The sequence below is a fragment of the Natator depressus genome, chromosome 7 (genome assembly GCF_965152275.1).
Source record: "Natator depressus isolate rNatDep1 chromosome 7, rNatDep2.hap1, whole genome shotgun sequence".
NCBI lineage: Eukaryota > Metazoa > Chordata > Testudines > Cheloniidae > Natator > Natator depressus.
The window spans coordinates 10,151,171-10,167,403 of record NC_134240.1 but is presented as its reverse complement, the minus strand read 5'-3'; the positions used below and the strand labels follow the sequence as shown (position 1 = coordinate 10,167,403).

The 16,233-nt window shown below is 38.1% G+C and overlaps 1 protein-coding gene across 12 annotated transcripts in view; it reads left to right on the top strand.

Moving 5' to 3' along the window:
* The window catches only part of FOXP1 (forkhead box P1), a 494,830-nt gene that overhangs the window by 278,153 nt on the left and 200,444 nt on the right, over positions 1–16,233 (top strand). For all 12 annotated transcript variants that reach the window (XM_074957494.1, XM_074957490.1, XM_074957489.1 and 9 more), the window contains one exon: positions 7,370–7,551. In XM_074957494.1, the coding sequence (XP_074813595.1) occupies positions 7,381–7,551 (171 nt within the window). In that variant the 5' untranslated portion in view covers positions 7,370–7,380. The remainder of the gene's footprint in view (positions 1–7,369; positions 7,552–16,233) is intronic.

The window sequence follows — 16,233 nt, the reverse complement described above, 5'->3', positions numbered from 1 at the left end:
TGAGAAAGTAGATTTATGGGTTTCATTTGTTTGTCAATTCGGAAATTAATTGGGTGTTAATTTTAGCCGTCCCTCATCAGACCAGGTCTTTAGTATGTGTGCATTACTTTGCATTCATTGAAGCCTACCTCCCATTTACAGTGGGTCACTAGCTTTGCATACATTAAAATAGCCCTCAGGCACATTCTCTTGATTACTTTTTGAACTGCCATGCATTAGAAAATTTACGCCTTTCTGTTATAATTATGAAAATTCGGTATAGGAAGGTGGTGCTTGCATAGCAGCAAGTACACATAGTTACTCTGTTGTATAAGATCCTATACCAAGCTCAGTACATTTGTGTTTTAATCCTGGAATGTAGCATTCTTGTCCATCTTTATTGGAAGGTTTTCAGCTTTTGAAATTTCAAGGATCCATTTTAATTCAGTGAATTCCCCTTTTAGCGTAGGAAATATCAAAGGATTTCCCCTGCATCTCTCTCTCTCTCTCTCTCTGTTTCCTCTTTTCACACTTCCAGTGTGTGCTTGCTCTTCTTCTACCTCGGTCCTGGGTTATACACCATAGCAAGAAACCACTATTCAGAGACATGACTCAGCATCACCTTTTTAGGAGGGTGAAACCTCGTAGCATTTCTCACCAGCTCTATTGATTCTTGAAGATCATTTGTAATCCTTTTTTTAATCTAATCCCTTTTCTTTTCCTCCTCCTGCAAAACTAAGCAGCCAATAGTATCGTATATGCAACAGTGAATGACCCTTCAAAGGGGTAGATTTATCCAAAACATACCTGAATGTAATCAAACCCCTGGGATATGGAAATTGAAACTTTATCATAAGATTTCTAGCATTTCTTGGCTCCAGTTGAGGCAGAAATACTACTAAATCAGTTTTTGGCAATAATTAGGTGATTCTTCCAGGTCCACCTGAAACTAGCAAGTGCAAGGTTGTCAGTTTTCTTTATTTTTAATGACAAGGCCCTTTTGAGCCTTATGAAGGTTTGTTTCTCTCTGGCTTGCTTAATTTGTGGTGAAGGTTTGGATTGGTTCTTATTTTGCTGCACCAGTTTTCCCATCTTTAATCTTTACTTTGAATGCCACTTTTTAAAAAATACAATGTAGGATGTCTCTAAAGGCTTTAAAAACACAGCAGGTAGCCATCTAGAATAACATTCACTTACGTTTTTGAAACCCGAACAGCAGTCTGGGTAATTTGATGAGGATGATTTGCTTTGGTTAAGTCATACAGTGTATTGGGGGCAGCAGTTTCCTTCAGTTTTCTTAACCACAAAGGCATTCCTAAAGGCAGTCACTGGCCCAATTTGCAATATTTTGGACTCTCCTCTCCAGCAGAATTTCAGATGGCCGGCAGCCATCAAGCAGCCTGCTCAGAAGCTGGTTGCTCTACACTTAATTAGTAACGGGGTGTGTTTTAGTGAATGAACAGCTGCATGTCTGCAGTGCTTCCACCACCAGAGCAGACACTTACTCTTTACAGGATTCTCAATGTCCACGAGTGAATCCATATTCTTTTACTCAACTGATGTGTGGCAGGGTGATATATTGCTTCCTTGCTACTTGCCAGCTTAGAGATCTAGGGACAGATCATCACCTGTTGGAAATTCGATGACAGTTTAAATTTGCTGAGGATCCGCACCCTGATTTAGAAATATGTTCATAGAGAAGTGGATGGATTTTGGAGACTAGTGATGGGAATGGAAGTCTTTCACCTCCAGCTCACTAGTTGCAACCTGGGTCAGTAGTGATCAAAAATTACCATCTGATATCTCAGAGGTGGCACACTAGGAAATGTGTTGCTCAATCATAGGGGTGGTTTCTAAACAAGTCAGGCATGTGTCACAATGTGAGGAGGCTTATGCTGCCACTGCCCTGCTGTTTTTGTACCTTGATTTCTCTTTCTAGTGCTGTTCACGTAGAACTTTTCTTGGGCATTTCTCTTTTCAAGGGGCAACCCCTCCCCCCCATGCTGTTTAGTGTGTCTACTTTTTAATGTATGATTTCAAAATGTTAATCCTTTTCCAGACTGATTCAGGAGAGGCTTCCAACAGTGTTTGGAGCTTTATTTCTCTTCTTAAAATTGCAAAGCAAATGTATTCCTTGCTGGCAACAAAGGGTTAAAACTAGTTTGATTTTAATGGCTGTCTGGATGGATCACATGCCTGCTGCTGTTTGAGAATTTGGGAGTAGACCCTGCCATTTAATCACTTACCGAAAACTGATTTTGCCATTAACTGTTGTCTCCACAGAAGTAGAAATATATTTTATAAATCTGTGTTTAGTTTAATTTACACATCCTTTCATGACTGGGCCAAGTTCTTTAAGGGCATTTATTCTGCTTCATATAAATAATTGATCAGCCAAGTTAATTTACTTCTGCCTGACTTGGTCAACCTTAATTAACTGCCCTGAAATAAAGACTGAACTTTTTGTTAGCTTAAAATCTTTACAAGTGTGAAAAGGAAGGGCTTTATTATAAAATCTGTTGCACTAGTGCTGTTGCCAGGGGAGGGAAATGTTGTATATTTGCACTGCTACAGTAGTTATATATTTGTTAAAACCTCCAAATAACAATAGCCAAAATAAAATGAGTTTTGTGAAAAGCTCTTAGATGCACAGGTTGGGTTCAGGGTACGTGGCCTAGACTGATGCTGGAAGCATTCAGAGGGAGAATTTCAAAGGCACAATGGGCAGCTGGGCACCCAAGGCCAGATTTTTCATGGTGTTTAGGCACCAAAAGATGCAGATAGGCACCGAGTGGAATTTTCAAAAGCTCCGCCCTGAAATGTGGTGCAAAATTAAAAGAAAAAAAAAAAACAAATTGAATAAATAAAACCTGTGAGCGGACAGCCTATCCTGTGCTACAAAAGTGTGCTCTCTGTTCCAGCACTACTTTGCTTTGTACTTTCGTGAGACTTCTTCCTACGCCATTAAATGTATTCACTTAGAAAATAATATTTTGCATACCATGCAGCTTTATGCATGGAACTGTGTTTAATTTATCCTTGTGCATAAAAATGAACATAGAAATGATAGAAATTGCTTGTTTTCATAAAGCATCACTCTCCTGACCAAACTTATTTGCTATCGTTTGATTAATTAGGGTTGTATTTAGTACAAAGTTTGCTTTTTGTGACACTGGACATAAAGGAGCAACAGCCCATCTCCCACATGGTATAATCCTAATTCATGCTACAAACCTTGCTTGGGCTCCTTCCTTCCAATGTAAATGATAGGCTTTGGCAACAAACAACATTCTCAATAGCCTGGAACAAGAAGTCGCGCTTCTTCCGTGCCCATCTATAAAAGATTGTCTCACCCACCCTCAGGGGAACATCAGGCTGACTTATTTGGGCATGCTCAAAAAGACCAATAATATCCACTATGTGGGAGGGGCTCAAATAGTCTGCGCTCCCCTGCTGTGACTCCTAATGATTGCAGTGTATTGTGATTATTTACATCAAGTCACATGCTGACTGTAGCTAAGGAGCAAAGTGTTTTATCTTCTGTGCCCCTACACACATCTTATCTGGAGGAGGAGTTTTGGCAATGTCTGTTTGTCTTTGCACTGTTGTCCAGCCAGGGTTACATTTTGAGCTGGTAGACAAAAAGTGAGCAAGTTTTAAACATAATTTGCACAGAGGTTTTCACCATTTTCATTTATTTCATGTTACAGAGTTGTTTTTTAAAGAGTTCTGAGTCTGCAGAATTATGTTTTCTATTAAATTTGTAAGGCCCAAACTAGTCCAGTCTTCTTTTTTCCTTTGTTGAGGATCAGTTTGCAAAATCCATTTCCAAATCCTTATGCGCAATGGCTTCTGCTCATTCTCTCCTGACCATAGGAGGTAGGCGTAGCCAGAACTCATGCATGCTACTGTATTTGAAATGTAAAATAAGAGTACAAACATTTGCAATGAATTCATTTGCAAACAAATTCATTGAGAAAAATTGCAACATTTTCAACATTTCCTTCTGTTCTGGGAGGATTTTGTAACCTGAGATGCAATAAATAATTTTTTGACTAATTTTCTTATGAATTATTTCCTGAGACCTAGTGATGTTTTGTGGAGAGTTGTGATTGTGCATTGATTGATCTGCTCCTCAGTGATGCCAGTCTCTTCAAGTCTTTTGGTACCTTTGGGCAGTGCTTTTTTCTAACATATGTTTTGACGTCACCAGTGTTCTTAATAGTTTCCCCATGTGTCTGCTCCAAGATAACTTGTTCGTTATCTACCAAAAGAGCTTGGGAAGGGGATGTCTTTTCTTTACCGTTCAGGTACAATTTCTTTTTTCACTTTTGTTTCAACTGGTGTGGTATCAGCTGGAGGCACATACGGTCAGTTCTTTAGCGCTGTCAGAAATGAGCACTCTTCCTAGGACACTTACAGCTTTTTCGGGCTGCCATAAAAACTTCATAGCAATTGCCACCCGTGTTCTAGGCCAAAGGTGCTGCCATCTTTCCCCCAGGGACTGTGTGTTTCAAAGAGATGAGTTTAAAAAACTAATCAAATGATAACTCTTCATATTTGACCAGATCATCAGGTGATGTAAATTGACATAAGCCTTCCTTTATTCCAGTTGAGAATCTGGCCCTAAGTATAGATGAAGAGAGAAAGGTTAAGGGTTTTTAGTTTATTCCCCTCTGGTTAAAGGAGCTGTGCCTTTTTTACTGTAGTGTGTAGGAATTGAGTAATATTACTTTAAATATATTGAGTCCACTGATGTCATCTGTGTTTCAGAAGCCACCAGAACCCTGCTAGAGCTGCAAGGGATGTATCTATATAGGTAGATAGATATATAGAGAGAGCTAGGTCTGACACATTGTATATGTTTAGCAAACACGGCTATTACCATGCCTGTGTGGTTCCTTCATGTAACGTGTGTAAAGAACAAAAGACAACATGTACTCTACATCAGAATTGGATCAATTTTAAGAACAAAATGCATTGTCTAGTTACATACAGAAAGGTTTTTGTTAATTTAGATCTGTGAAGTTTTACAAGGGAACTGACAGAAACAGTATAATGAAGCTTGTAGTCCTTTTGTCTCTTTGCATGATTCAGAGATCCCACAGAGTGAATTGAAACGAGTTTCCATAGACCAGATGAAATTTATTTAAATGTAAGCAGAACATTTGAATCTGTTCTACCACCTTCCATAAATGTGAAAGAGGTGCATAGCATGTAGGGTGAATAGATCCTTAGTGACTGGAGTGGGGTCTTTCTTATGTTTGGTTTCCCCAGCCTTGATTGTGAATCAGAAACTAATGCTAATGTTGTAGCGTGCATATGACAAAGCCCTTATTAGTCAGTTGCTTCCCAGATAGGACATCTTGGTTATTAGCTTTATGGAACGTCATTATGAATATCCAAATTAGTGAGTGGCATATGTTTGTTTGGCTGCAGTGTAGCGCAACCCACAGAGCTAAACAATAACCGTAGTTGGATGCTACATGTCACTTAATGCTTGACAGTTGGGCTACTCTTAAAATGTTAGTGAAAGGGGCTGCTTGCTCTGAGCAGCTAACCCAAAGGAGTTGGCACTGGAAGGAAAAAACCTTTTGGTCTCCAACAAATATTGTACAGTAGGTGTCTCAGGGCTCAAAATTATGCCTGTACGGATTTTCTGGGGAAAGTATTTTCCCCTAGTACTTTTCCATTAGAAATGCATTGCTTTCTCTCTCCTCCTTTGATTTGAGGTTTTCCCACATGTGCTGGGAGGGGGAATTTTTCTTCCTGTTTCTGAACTGGTTAAGAGTTATTGAATTTAAACAGGTTCCTCCTTGAATATGGGCCTTTTATTGCCAGTGGAGAGCAGTTGAAAACAAAAGATCTGCTTTTCTGGGCTGCTCATTGAAATTCAGATGGAGACAGGCAAGCTTTCCTTACTGATGCCTTTGGGGAAAGTCTCTGTTGGGAAAGCATCCTGTTTTCCTAATTCTGTTGCATATATGACCAAGAACATATTACCTCTAGCTACTTATGGTCCGTACTGCCAAGCACTGCTGTGAAACATTTACTGTGTGTCTGTCTTACCTGGCGAGTAGCTCGTGTCACCATGGGCAAGTGATTCTGGGCAATAAAAAGAGGAATGAGGAACCATAAGGAAGGAAGGGAGAAAGGAAGGATGAGACAACGGAAACAGACAAAACTAATGGCATTTTAATCCTTTAACATTGGGGCTAGTAGGTTGAAATACCTATAAGGGAGCCAGTCAAATTGCACAAAAAGATAATCGAGAATAGTTTCACAAATAAATATGGCAACTTCACTTCAGTATTATTTTTGGAGTCACATTGTTCCCAAGTTTCAGAGTTCTCACCACAACCTCTTTATTCATGGAAACTTTCAAGAATCCCAGAACTTTCAGGAATTTTAGCATAAACAATGAGTTGTCCAGTAATTCATCACTGAAGAATGTTATTTGCTATTCATTAGTCTCCAGATTAAAAAAAAAAAATTGTCATCCATTTAAAGAGGAGAACTTATATCTTTAACTTAGATGATCGGTCAGACACCATGATAATGTATTGCAAATGATCAGAGTCAGTGAATGGTTTGTGAACAGCCCGTGGACTAAAATTTGTGTTCATGTAAACTACTTGACGGATATCTACAAATAGTTAATGTGTTCACAAAGGGGTCATGATTTCTATGACTGCTTCACAAATAAGGGCCAGTATTGTTCAGATACATTGTTTGTTGCAAATACTTCAGCTAATTCTAGTTGTAAAGAAGTATCACTAAGGTGTATACTAAGTCAGATGGATAACAGTAACTTGGAGATTTACGCAAAGGGCCCAGAATCGTGTGAGCGGCTGAATGAATCCTGGAAGAAAAGAATTTGCTTCAGGGAAAATTGATGGCGCTCAGCACATTTCAGAGGTTGCTCGGCACCTTGCAGATACCTGAAATATCTCTGGGTAGTTCATAGTAATGAAAGTTGCTAATTTGACAGAATCCTGGTGTGAATGGAAATCTGAATACTCAACGGTCCAATTCAGCTTTCTGCGTCTGTCCACTATGTATCAAGGTTTTGTTGTTGCCCATAACATGTTACACAGAATGACTTGTCAGTTTTGAAGTAAAATATACAGATGTAATTAGAAAATTGTAATTACTGATTTTGTGTGTTCGTTTGAAAAATATTTTTTTCTGTAAGGGTAAGTGTTGAGCAAATAATGCTATATTTAGAAATAAACTGGTAACATGAACCATTAATGAAAGATAAATTGTATGAAGGGAAATGACACATGTTTATAGCTTTGACAGGATTTAAAACAGGGCATGTCTCCTTATATACAGCAACTGTTTTAACAGCTGCTTTTTTTTTTTCTCCTCTCCTAAATTATTTCAGGTTTTTGAGTCATGATGCAAGAATCTGGGATTGAGACAAAAAGTAACGGTTCAGCTATTCAGAATGGAGCAAGCAGTGGCAACCATTTACTAGAGTGCAGTCTGCGGGAAGTGAGATCCAACGGTGAGACACCTTCAGTTGAAATTGGGGCTGCAGATTTAGCACATCTTCAGCAACAGCAGGTACTGTACGATATATTTACAACTTCACTTCCTAAAGAGGGAAAAAAAAAGTATTTAGCTCTTAAACCCTCGATATTTGCCAGTCAAATAAATGCTTAGGAGGGCCTTCATACATGTGTATGAGATATACCCTGTAATATTTAGATAAATGCAATCATAATGTAAAGGAAAATTTGCACTTCTCTTCTCTTTCCCATGAGTGCCCTTTCTCCTGCACTCATTGGAAAGATCACAGTCCGTTTCTGTTGTCTAAATGTGTAGAGCCTGGTTGCTGTGCCTGGGTGAACCACTGTATGCTAGTTTCCAAAATATGTCACTGGTTGTAAGAATCACTAATTCTGAGTTTTGTTTTTGCAACAAATTTTAATATAACCTAGCATCCCCTATCAACAGAGTCTTTTCTGTTAGCTAAATGGTTTGTCGAGGTACCTACTGCAATGAAACTAAAAAATTAAATAAAATGAAATCATCACGTCAGTCCTGTTTTTACGACAGAATCATCCGGAGCAAAATTATGTATTCATGTGTTCCCTACGTACGTTAATTATTACATTTTAGACAGAAGCGATTGAGTTCATCAGTGTTATTGTTAGTAGATTAGCCATATAACATGTTGTCTTTTTTTTTTTTTTTTTTTTTTTTTTGCTCCCTTTATAAAATTTTGAAACCCTGGTCAGAGGAAGACTTATAACAAACTGCTTAGCCTGTATCATTAACACATTTTTGGAACAAACGCTGTGCTACAACAGTCGTGAATGTGTTTATGCTTAAACCGTACTAGCTGTAATGCAGTAAACATTCTTAAAACCTTTTAAATAAGCTTTTGGCGGCTGTGCAAGTCTCTCTCAAGTGCGCAGTATCATTTCAGCAGGTTGTTGTGGTGAAGAAAAACCTGCAGTTGAAAACAAGGCAAAACCGAAGGCTTAAAAAGTAACAAGTAGCCAGATTTGCCAGTGTAAGACAGAAAGCTTCAGATTAAGCAGATCAGAGAAGTGTATGATACTGAATGCAATTGACTTTGGTTGTTTGAATCATTTTCATTCTACAGGTTTTTACTTGAAGTGAGAATGCCATCAGTGAGAAAGTCACAGCCATGCTGAATTCATTACTGCAGTAGTCACACAAAACCACGGATAAAATTTCAATAACTGCAGGCCATAGTTGAGTAAACAGTTGCACTGAAACTTAATTCCTGTTGATTTTTCCCTCATTCTTCGCCAGGGGCACATTCTGATTCGTAGTGCAAAGACAACAGGGGTTACGGCTTTGATTAATATAGGACAGTAGAAGAGAATTAGAACCGTAAAATAAGTTAGAAGTACATTCAGCACCAAGGTCTGCTCTTAAAAAGGCTTCATATCCAAATGAATTAATTACACTTCTTTGATTTGAACACTATGGAATTTTTCAGTCCTGTGTTCACCCCACCCCCTTTGTTTAGTGATGCATGAAAAAATAAATCACCCAAATATAGCATTTGGTAGACCAGAAATACACAACTGGGATGTTTCTTCCTTATCACCAATTATTAATCTGTACTGAAGCTGTCACCCTTGAGCATTTGTCAGTGCCTCTCCTTAATCAACCAGAAGGATCGCTGTTGAGTGAGGTAACATCTTAATCTTGTATGTAATGTTCTGTATCATTCAACAGCCACCCATTTGGTCAATTAAGGAGAGAGACTGAAGCATTCCAAAAAGAATTCTGTGGGGTCCTCCAACCCACTCCCAAATGATGCCCAGAACAGCTGGATGTGTGCTTCCTCCATCATGCTCCCAGGCCCTACCAGACCTGGGAATTAAAGATAGAAATTGATTGGGGGAGAATTTCTTTATGGTGCAGTTTTGTAGGATTCTCATTCGTACTTAGTTTTTACCCTTTGCCTGTATCTCTTTTGCCAATAATATAATAGCTTTTGATTAACATGCTCTCCTCTAGGTTTGCAAAGGCCTTCCTGTTTTGTGTTTTAATTCTACTGTTAATTTGTTTTGCTGAGTCTCTTTTCTATTGAGTTTTCTTTTTAAAAAGTGAGCCGTTTGCTTCGTTTATAACACCTCTTTAAAAAAGAGTGCAATATCTAAAGGACTGTCAAAACTAGTGTAATAATGTATCAATCATTGTGTTTTGAAAATAGTTTTAAATGCCGGAAAGAAAAATGTTTTCAGACTGCTAATGCAAGCGTTTACAGATACACATACAACACAGAGCATAATGTTTAGATGTTTCTCCATATACAACATATGCTCTCAGGTCACTTGACAGAATGCGTGCTAGATAACGCTGCTTCAATACAAATGAATGGTTATTTAAATAAAACAGCTATTTCTTAAGAGCATTTCAGTCTAAGTGTTTCTTTATGCCACCTGGCATTTGTGTTTTCTGAAAAATAAGCAGAGAGTAGATTGAGCGCTTGGCTCCTCTACGGTTTGCTGGTTAACTGCATTCCCATGATGAGCAATGGTCAAGCGTGAGATGCTGCCATGCAATGCTTTTGGATAAAGCACTTACTCAGATTTTAGAATTTGAACTCTTTTATTAAGATTGTGACTTTCAAGGATCGACAACATGTGTTTCTTTGAATTATGGAAACAAACCTTTTTTTTAAAAAAAATGGTTGATTCAGGAGGTTTTAACAAATTTACAAATCCATTCACTTTTGTAAATCTTATATCCTGGCAAAACATCAAGTAATGCTGGTATTCATCATTTTGGAGGAATGAAATGGATTGTGGGTACTCTTGCAATCAGGGCAGGGATGAATCTAGTACAAGTACTGTACTGTCTTTGTCATTAGTTTGATTCCACTGCAGGAGATAGTGTAGAGGAAAACTAAATAGGTCTTAGTGCTAATATTTCTTGTAACATGTTAAATCATCCTTTGAATAGCAAATTGGGGGCTTAGTTCTGTAACACTCAAGATGAGTAGTCCCGATTAACGTCAGTGGCAATACTTGTGGAGTAAAATACTGTCTAGAAGAGCTAAGGTGGTCCTTTGTGAAGATGGCAGCTGGGGAGATGCGCAGAGAGATAAAATTAGAGAGCTGTCTGGTAGGGGATGAGAAGAATCAGCACCAGGAATGGACAGAAAGCGTAGTAAGAACACATTCTCACAAGATATTAGCGCCTCCTAAGAGAGGCAGTTATCCTCCTCAGCTTCTCCTGTGTTCAGTGTGAGTTGAAGATGTTCAGTATCTTTCAGAACTGGGTCTTTTCTCAAACACTGGTTTTGTTGACTGTTTTCTGCCTGTGAGACCTCAAGTAGAGCATCAAGGTAACCTGGAGCATCAGACTCCACAAGTAGAGCTGAAATAGACAACTCAAGCAGAGCATTGGAGCAGCTCAGAGGAACTCCCAGCTGCCTAAGCAGACAACAGGAGTGAGACAGAACATTGTAATAGGCCAGAGAGGCTTCGACAGAGCAACTGAGAACTCTGGCAATATCCAGTTGCTTACACAAATCACAATCTGAAGAGTTCAACAAGAACGTCTAATGACCGAGGGGCTTTTAAGAGTCATGATGCCTCAAGGGAACTGTAATAGAACAGCTCTTGCCGACCAAAAGTAATGACTGCAGATCTTCTTTTAGTGTGAATCGGTGCAGCTGCAGTTACTTAAATGGAGTTTCTCGGATTTACCTCAGTAGGGAATATGACCCATTGATTCTGAAGAACCATATAACGTTCAGTGTCATTTATTGTAACTTGTTACTGCACATTAAAGTGTTATTAATTTATTAATAGAAAGATGAAAAAATATGAATGGAGTGAAAAGGACGGGACATAAAGGTGAATTCCAGCAAGACCTGAAATGCTCTGTTGCATGGTGGCAGAAATGCAAACCTCTCTACGTCCATAGACGGTTCCAGTTTGATACCATAATTTCAAGTACTGCCCCAAGAGTCTAAAGCTCCATATCTTTTGTCTAATCCAAAATTCTTTTGAACTTTTAGGAGGTATGACTTTAATAGTAATTTGTTGACAGATTAGCTACAGAGATTGCAAAGAGTTTATTTTGCAAAACTGGCAGACTGATATCAGTGTTCTCTTAAGGAAAAAAAAAAACACACTGCTGTTTTGCAATTGCTTGCATTTATTGACAACCAGTGCTGAGCTGGCAGAATTGGAATGTTTGTATAATGTAAACCTATAGCTTGCCTGATGCAGTGTAGTGTACTTTTAGGTAGTGCATAGATTACTTGATAAAAGGGGTTACAAGGTGACTGCTTTTATGTCAAAGTAGAATAGCAATATAAATGGAAGTGGTACATAGAGAAACAAGAAGGAAGTTTATATAGAGAATTTCACTTTATGTAAGAAAGTTTCTTTTCATCGCTTTCTTTGAACTGGACTATACTGTAATTCTCAAGTGTCACTTAACTTTCTGAAGAGTTTAGCTAAATAGTATGTTTAACCTGTGTCTGCAAAAATAAGGTAAGCAGTTTTTTAGTGAGCAGAATTTGATAAAATGTTGTTTAATTTTCCATTCATATTTCCTACTTTTAGACCTGTATTTACCTTTGAACAAATGCATCTGATAAATTGGCAGACAAATAGAACCCTATTCATATACATGAGATATACAAAACATTCACACCTCTCACAAAAGACGTTTTGGCCAAATACTGATACCTTACACACAATGAGTAGCTCTCTACTCCATAAGTAGTCTAAGTGACTTCAATGGGACTGTTCATGTGTAGCAAGGTGCTATGCAATGGTAGGGTATCGCAATTTGGCCCTTTGGCAGTATTGAGATTTAAGTTTCACACTGAGGAAAACAGGTGTCATAAGGGATATATGGTTTCACCAAACTCTTCCATATCAAAAGAAAGAGGAAAATGTGTGGTAAAGTGGTTATGATGTATATTATTCAGTGACTGCTTTAATTTGGTAAATTAGGAATTTCAAGAGATTTTTTTATACTCATAGACTTTAAGATCAGAACGGACCATCATGGTCATCAAGTCTGACCTCCTGCTCTGCAGCCCACAGAATCTCACCCACCCACTACTGTAATAGACCCTAACCTCTGGCTGAGTTACTGAAATCCTCAAATCATGGTTTAAAGACTTCAAGTGACAGAGAATTCACCATTTACACTAGTTCAAACCCATAAACACTAGTGACCCATGCTGCACAGGACGGCCAAAAAAAACCCCAGAGTCTCTGCCAATCTGACCTTGGGGAAAATTCCTTCCCGACCCCCAGTATGGTGATCGGTTAGACCCTGAGCATGTCAGCAGAATAGAAGTCATTCAGTATATATCAGAGTACAAATGAATTGAATGCTGTCACATTTTTTAACAACACATTTACTAACAGTTTCATCTTTTAACAAACATGGAAGGAGGTTATAAATTGCGTCAGAAATGTTATGGTCCCACTGATCATGAAGTGGACTTATCTCTTTAGAACAAAACTACCAAAGTAGATCTTTGATAAAAGTCTTTGTTCCATATTGACACAACTGGGTTAGACTAAACTTGTTTGTTAGGCTTTAAGGTAAAACACATTTTGAATTACTTTTGTTGGGAAGATATGGGGTGTAATTATTAAACTGCTGTTGTCATTGAAAGAGCCATTTAAGAGTATAGATTAAACTACTTACAGGCATCAGGATTGTGTCTGGTTTTGCATTTGACTGCACTGGTAATTCATGATTACAATAACCTCATCAAAGATCAGTCTCATTGTAGAGTCTTTTTCAGCACGGGGAATAAAAGACAGACTTTCCATACATTGTAACTTAGTGTTTTTATCGCTCAGGCCTTTTCCCCCCAAGTTCTCCGATCTCCCAGCGTTGACTGGAAGGTGACATGATGTCTTTTTAGTCATTCAAATCTAATAACTTTTAATCTGAAGGTTAAGTAGTGAGATATAAACTAAGAGATGATAATATCAATTTTATGTTCACTGAAGGGCACAATATACCACTTTCTAGTAGAGGGAAAATTGTGCGTAAAATGTCTTTTGCTTTTTATCAGAAAAGCTCTGGCTCTGCGAGCTCAGAGATGAAGCAGCGCTGGCAAAATTAACCAAGTTTTAACATAGAATGGCTACCTTGCCAGGATTTTTGAACCAATGATTTTTTAATAATACAATTTTTAGCTCTCTTGTCAATGAACCATGCTGAGAACATTCGTGCAACATTCTTTATCATCTCTGCTACTAATGTCTTTTATTATAACCACTTATTGACATCAACAAGACTTAAATTATCTCTTACTGCTGAAGGGTGAGGGGAAACTGCTGCTTGGTTCCACTTGCTGAGCTTTTTTTAGTTTAATTTTGGTTTGTTTCTAAAATCATTGATAAGCACATCGAGGCTATGGGGCCTCCATATTTGCGCGCTGTGTGTGTGTGTGTGTGTGTGTGTAAGTAAACTGGGTCATTGGGCATCTGAATTATGTGTACATCTAAATTTAGAAGCACTCTTTGGAACTCTGCTCCTGTAGGGTTTTATGGTATAACTTTTTACTTTTAAATTAAAACTAAACAACCCAGTAGTAAGTTAGGTTTACATTGACTCTTCAAGGAAATATCGTTTTTGAAATGTGTTGTTTTTGGTTTTTAACCTACCATATTGTATGAAAAGTCCCCAGTGAAATGACAGGACTGTGCTGCTTTTATAGACTCACACTCTGCTCTTGTAAAATTTACATGCCTATATTTGCTCATGCTTACTCATCAAAGCAAAAAAAGTTATATATTCACCGGTTAGCCATGTTAGGGGAAAATAAACAAGGGGACATTTTAAAGCTACTTTTTAAAGCTAGTATTTTTTTGCACTGATAGAGAAATTCAGTGGGTATGGGATATAAATTAAAAGTCTGTTTCAAATGATTGATGTTATTAAAACCATTGTAAGAGGTTCTGTGTACTTATGGGTTGTATAATAAGTGATGCATCCAAAGTTTTGGTCAGTGATAGGGCAAATATAAAAAGGCATTATTCCTAATAAGATATAATGTGGTCTTGAACTCACATAGAACTCTTCTTCATGATGGCCATAGGTCCAGCAAGGCTCTTAAGCATGTGCCTAATTTAAAGTGCATGAATAATCATTTTAAGATCAATGGGACTGCTCATGCATTTAAAGTTAGGGATGTGCTTAAGGACCTTGCTGAACTGGGGCTTAAGTGATTTCAGACCAACAAGAATATGCATGGAGTGTTGAAATACTTTAAAATAAATTTCATTGCGTAGGAACGGAATACATTTTAAAATACATTGTTAATGTGAAAGAGCAGGCTGTATTTGGGACTCCATTATCACTTTTCGAGGTAGGATAATGTTGCATTGGTTTTACAAATTTCATCCTACCAGTCAGCCTTTGCTTCACAGAGGTCATGTCTTACAGACATGATTTTGGTCCCACTTACATTACATTTATACTAGTGTAACCAGAGGTAGGGCTGATTTACACCTATGTACATGAGACCAGTAATGAAGTTCTGTGATTTTCTCTTTTTGTGGGCCTGCATTGTGTTGTTTCTCTTTTGGAGCTCCGTTGCACCACAGCAAGTGAAAAGGAACTCAGCACTAGTTGAACAGAATGTTTGCAAAACGGCAAGTTACACTGTAAATAGTGAAGCTCTCACATATGGTACGTTTCACTTTTTTTTAATTTAAATTTGATTCACAGTTTCTAACTTTCATGCAGAGCATCTCAGGTAAACAGAATTATTTTTCTAAGTTAAATGTTGTGTCTGTTTTTTAAAAATCAGTTAAAATAGTGCAATAAAATAATTTAAAGTTTTACAATATTGCAAATGTAAAGAGTATTGTCAGCTGTGTCGCTATTTTGTGACTTTTGTTAGCCACCATGACTGTTTTAAAACAAAATTCATTTGGAACTTATTTTAAGTTGAGCACGTATTTTATTTTTTCCGTATGAACCTATATATCTCTAAAATAAGTGTAAAATCAGACATTTCTGAAGCCTAGGGTAAGTGTCAGCTTTATTTCAGGTTCAGCTTTTCAGTTTATTCTTAATCATATTTCTTGTTTTTCTCTTCAAGGGTTATTTGGTAGTAAAAGTAATGCTTTGTAAATACAGGGCTAGTAGTGCTAGATAAAGTTAGGCCATTTCAGATGTGGCTAAGAACTGCACAAATTTAGCAGTATAGCTCTGCCAAAACATTTCAGATTAAAATTCTAAGGGCTTGTCTACCTGAACACTTAATTCATGGTAAACTGGGGTGTTAATCTACCCCCAGTTAGGCTGCTTCATGCTAAGTGTCTGTGCGGACTCTGTTGCCACACACTAAAATTTCCCTAGCGCAGTTTAATCTACTCCCATTTCGAAGCACACTGTTGAACTTTCAGTGCTCAGCAGCAGGGTTCCCACAGGCACTTAGCATGAGACAGGGAAATGCAAGGTAGATTTATGCACCAGCTTGCCACAAACTAAGGCCATGTCTACACCTGAGCTAGGGGTGTGTTTCCAGCTCAGGTAGATGTGCTTGTGCTAACTCTTGTCGAGCTAGCACACTGAAAATACAAGTGTGGCTGTGATAGCACTGACAGTAACGAGCAGCAGCAAGGGCTAGCTTTCTCAAATACAAACTTGTCCAGACCCTCTGGGTACATATTTGGGGTGGCTAGCCCTCATTACTGCATGTGCTACCCTAGCTACACTATTATTTTTAGTGCGCTAGCTCAATTAGAATTAGTGCGAATA